This window comes from Octopus sinensis, linkage group LG9, assembly GCF_006345805.1.
Source record: "Octopus sinensis linkage group LG9, ASM634580v1, whole genome shotgun sequence".
Classification (NCBI taxonomy): Eukaryota; Metazoa; Mollusca; class Cephalopoda; order Octopoda; family Octopodidae; genus Octopus; species Octopus sinensis.
In genome coordinates, this window is record NC_043005.1 from 80,534,815 (window position 1) to 80,540,222 (window position 5,408).

Here is a 5,408-nt window from a genome sequence, read left to right on the forward strand (position 1 = left end):
ACTGCCATTGAGTGAGAGAGCAGCGCATATCATCAATGTGATACTGGGGTACAATTATACGAAACCCAATATACCCAAAACGACTACCCGCCTGATAAGTGTGCACCAGGCACATACATAAAAACTTTATGTGCGCAACCTGAACTTGCGGATGGGATCCCGTTGAAATTTTCTTTAGATCGAGTAGCTCATCCCGTTCAAAATTTCCCTAGTATGTGTTACTGATCGATGATGAACAAAACACCCATATTTCCACAGTTGAATTGTTCCCACCCCAAACAATTCCTCTCAACACATGGATATGATGCTCCCCAACCACTTCAGCTCATGATCAGTGATGCACATATTTTCAGCCACCAATGAAATGCTCAAATGGTTATGGTTAAACAACTGAAAAGCCAATGTGTGGCATCAAGCGGAATATTTGTTGTGGCCCACCTTCAATCAATCAAGATCAGAGGCCATCATAGCATCGGCCTGATGTATCATCATCATCATTATCATCATCATCATCATCATCATTAGCAGAATCATTAGAATAGAAGGGGCATAACATCTATATGATCACCAATGCCGACGAAAAGACTTTTGACAAACCAAGTTATCTGAGTGTTTGATTGATTGATTGATTGATTGATTGACTGAAGAAATAGTCAAACGATCGTTTGGTTAATTGGCTAGTAGTAAAAGAAGTGAAATTGAACCTGCGCGTGCATCTATTATTGGCATAATGACCCAACCTACATACAACATCTGTTTCAGCATAAAAGTGTACATAAAAAATCGTAGAAAACAAACCCAAGATCAAAGCATGAGAAAAGTTTTAAGTTTTTAATAATTTTTCCAAACAAAAAATATACCTACCGATAGTATGCTTTTTAACGTATTGTCGATGCAACACCCATTGCCTTACGCGTATCTGAACTGTTGCGTTGTTCTTGTTGGTTGATCCGAAGTTAGCAACAATTTTCTTTACGCCTTTCTCACTGGAGAAAAAGAAAATTCAACTTATATAAAAATCCATTTTATCTATACCTATTCCTGCTCTTGTTACTAGTATTTGTGGCCCTACTCTTTCTAACCTCCATCATCATCATTGCTCAGATGAAACAGAAAATGTACTGGAGCTTTGATAATGTTTTAGGTCGGTGCTTCATATACATTTTAAAACTATCATGCCCTTTCTTTTAGCAACTCTCTTTAAACATCCGTCCCAGCACTCAGTCATTCTATGTCAAGATTCAACAAAATCAAACGAGCCACAACAATTTACAGCCAACAGATTGATTGCCGTGAAACGAATAAATGCGTCGTTTCATCAAAATAAAATGAGTTCAAATAATTTTCACCTATGAACTTACCAGCTGCTTCACACGCAAGATAATCAATGAAAATAGCTTTCACAAACATAAGACAATGAAAAATTGCCTCGAATGTTGGATCACATCCATAGTAACAGGTGGTCATGCTGGGAGATCCAGTCGGAGAGGACCCAATGGAGAAAGCGCCCGAGAATCCTATCCCATAACCCACGAACGAACAGGGAACGAAGAAGGTGAACGGACGCAAGATATGTCACGTCTTTTTCTTCATACTTTGTCGTCAGTACCAACGTAAAATACCCCACTCACTCGCTTTTTAGGAGTTGGTATCGTCCATTTCGTGAAGTACTGACTTTTGTAGATACTGACGTTTAATATTAGGCCAACCCTGAGTGAGCAGTCTTGGGATAAAATGCCTTCCTCATATAACCATCCTTCTTTACTTTCTCTAATACCGAATTATGCAATGTGTTTTGAGTGAGATTTAGCTATTCTGTCTAGTGAGTGAAATGTCGATGCAGGGAATCTCTAAGTATATCTGTCTCTCACCCAGTGTTAATATTCTACTATCTATTCACTCATATCAATGAAAACCAGTTGGCGCTTCGTTTTCGTATAGTGATTTAAGGATATTTTATTAAACCTTAAGACAGTGAGCTGACAGGCGGGTTATCCCACCGGGCAAAATGTTTAACGACATTTCGCTCATTCCTGAAATTGCTGGCCTTGCGCCGAAATTTGAAATCGATATTAGAAATCTGTATTTTGAATTTCATTATGTTTGTTTATCACTAAAATTTGAATGTTTGGAAATTAAATGGTACGATGTGATTTGAAAGAGATTTGACTGCCACTTCTAGGAGGTCAAACAGTGTAGTAGAAGCTTTCGATTTAGTAGTTTGAGCTGCTAGAAGTAACTGTTAAATATCCCTGAAATCTCATTCAATCTTATTTTGAAATATGGCAATATATATACAGGGGATTATAAATTGTCACATCTCCAACCAGACAGGGTTATCAAGATTACAACACTTCTGATCATAAGTCAAGATGACTTGCGCTGATACGAGGCAAAATGCATGAAACTACTGATATCATTACCACCACACACCACAACAACCACCATCACCACCACCACCATCTCCACCACCACCACCACCATCACCGCAACAATAGAATTTTGATTTATATCGTTGGAAATAAATCTAAATGGAACAAATTTTCCGTGGGAATATAAACGCAAAACATAGTCGCAGGCATGGCTGTGTGATTAAGAAGCTGACTTTTGAGTCCCAATACGTGGCACCTCGGGCAATTATTGCTCTGAAGCATCTCCAAGCTGGATAATGCCACACACATGTGTGTGTTTGTGCCTTGGTGCCTCTGTGTGTCCTACAAAAACCGCCATTCGACAAACGTTTTTGCTTTGTTTGTCTCCACAACAGCGTGTTCGGCAAAAATTTTTTATAAATAAGAGACTTAAAGAAAATGATTACTGGGGAAACTTTTCTTCTTCAGAGGTGGAGATGGGTGCGTTATTATATCCTTCAAAGCGGAGCCCCAGAATGTCTGGAACCCAACGACCAAAACAATCAAACATACTTACATACAATGGGCTGCTGTCAAGATATGTTTGTTGCTAATCAAAGTTGCGCCACAAAATGATTCTCCAGTAGTGAGGTAAATTTTGAGGAATACCATATGAGGAAACTCACAATGTCGACTTTCAGTTCCACCCACAATATGTTCGTTTACTTCCTTCACTGAAAACAAGAAAATATCTCATTTCTCTCACTGCACAAACGTTTATCGGATCGTATTAGCATTGTGGTAATCAAGCCTGAGTAAATCACTCATTCATATGTGATTGAGAAATTTTGAAAAGAAATATGTCTATGAAGTGCCAATGATGGAATATTTTTCACATCCTCCTCGATGCTTAAGTGTTAAACTTTTATAATACTTTGATAAGACATGTCAGATAATTTCCAGAAGTATTTAATTAACTCCGATATTTTGTTTTAGATTCAACGTGACAGTTGATCTTGTGTCATGAAAATAAATAGCAGTCAGATATTTGAGGTTCATATTAGGGGAAGCACTCCGTCGGTTACGACGACGAGGGTTCCGGTTGATCCGAATCAACGGAACAGCCAGCTCGTGAAATTAACGTGTAAGTGGCTGAGCACTCCATAGACACGTGTATCCTTAACGTAGTTCTCGGGGATATTCAGCGTGACACAGGGAGTGACAAGGCCGGCCCTTTGAAATACAGGTACAACAGAAACAGGAAGTAAGAGTGAGAGAAAGTTGTGGTGAAAGAGTACAGCAGGGATCACCACCATCCCTGCCGGAGCCTCGTGGAGCTTTAGGTGTTTTCGCTCAATAAACACTCACAACGCCCGGTATGGGAATCGAAACCGCGATCCTATGACCGCGAGTCCACTGCCCTAACCACTGGGCCATTGCGCCTCCACTGAGGTTCATATACACCATTTTGATTATGATAAATAGGCAACGTAAATGTAAATTGTTGCCGTATTTCCACCTAATATTATTTTCAAAATGGAAAAAGCTACAGAAGTACTTAACCAAAATTGGAAGTACGTTTTCTCTGTGTGCGAGGAAACAAGAATCCTCTCATACTTTTGTTACCTATCACACCATTTTCTCCTTTGGCTTCAAATGATATACTCGCGAAAGCAATGCTAATCTCAATGTAGGTAATAAAACATTGAAAATGGTACTGAATTTAATGCTATGCAACCTCGATTTATGAATATAATTCGTTCGTGAAGGCCGTTTATCGCTCGAAATATTAAAAGCGAAATTATTTTTCCATAGCAATCTAAAGAGAAAGCAGAGTAAATTCGTTCGTAAAGGATGTCTACAGAGCGAAAGCTAGAATTCAACGAACGTTCTCCGGTTAATACTCCCTATTTGCCAACTGTCGTTGGCGTTTTGCGGCTTCGTTATTCAAGACAACATTTGTCACCGAGGCGCTTCATATCCGCAAAGTCATTCGTTATCAATTCTTTCGTGATGAGAGGCATTCGTAAACTGAATTTCAACTGTGTATGAACAGAAAATTAAGCATTTACATTTGAAATCATTGAATTACACATGAATATTCTACGCTAAAAGCATTAATACTATAAGATGCCTATAAATCAATTAATGAAATCGAAAAGATGTCAAAACAAGCTTTTTTCTCCAACTTACTGGGTACTGCATAGCAGCAGGCTACCACTGCAAGGATAATCAAACCAAGAGATTTACACATGGTGATCAAAAAACCTGAGATATGCATGCAGACAGTTTGCTAGGCATATTTATAGAAATTCAGTTGCCCCCCGCCTCATTCTATGTCTTTCTTTGTACATACATACATAAATCCGCAGACGCAAACATATACACACACACACACACACACACATATATATACATATACATATACATATGTATATATATATATATATATATATATATATAATATATATATTATATATATATATAACATATACATATACATATGTATATATATATATATATATATATATAGAGAGAGAGAGAGAGAGAGAAAGAGAGAATGAGTGTATTTTTCCTTGTATATTTATTTAGATATGTATATGTTTGTACATATGTGTATATTTATCTATACATATATATACACATACATAATTACATACACACATATAACCATGGCTTTCAAATCATATTTTTCATATGTTAAATGTAAAGAAGGAAACGTTCATTTAAATAAAATAGAGATTACTGCCTGTTGCTTGGAGGTCAATATTTCCTATTATTTCCATTGAAACAATCAATAGAGCCATTATTTTCATACGCTTCAATGTAAAAGAAATTTTCTTAAAGAATATAATGACATCTCTGAAACTGATAGGATCGTGTTAATCTGACGCATTTCACAGAAATTTTCGTTTGTCTCGAACAAAAGTCTTAGCAGAAAGGAAGAAAACGTTATATACTGTTATAGTAATAGGCTTATTATTAAGGTTATTCTCAATACTTTTCTACAGTGCATTTGTCATACTTCGTATTGAGGTAAGTTAAAAGTTTCCACAA

At 37.1% G+C, this 5,408-nt stretch overlaps 1 protein-coding gene across 1 annotated transcript in view; it reads right to left on the reverse strand.

Moving 5' to 3' along the window:
• The window catches only part of LOC115215716 (trypsin II-P29), a 6,420-nt gene extending 1,776 nt beyond the window's left edge, over positions 1-4,644 (reverse strand). The window contains exons 1-3 of the mRNA XM_029785009.2: positions 4,545-4,644; positions 2,929-3,085; positions 865-986 (exon numbers count right to left, since the gene is read on the reverse strand). Coding sequence (XP_029640869.1) covers positions 865-986; positions 2,929-3,085; positions 4,545-4,632 — 367 coding nt within the window. The 5' untranslated portion in view covers positions 4,633-4,644. The remainder of the gene's footprint in view (positions 1-864; positions 987-2,928; positions 3,086-4,544) is intronic.
• Positions 4,645-5,408: the final 764 nt, after the last annotated feature.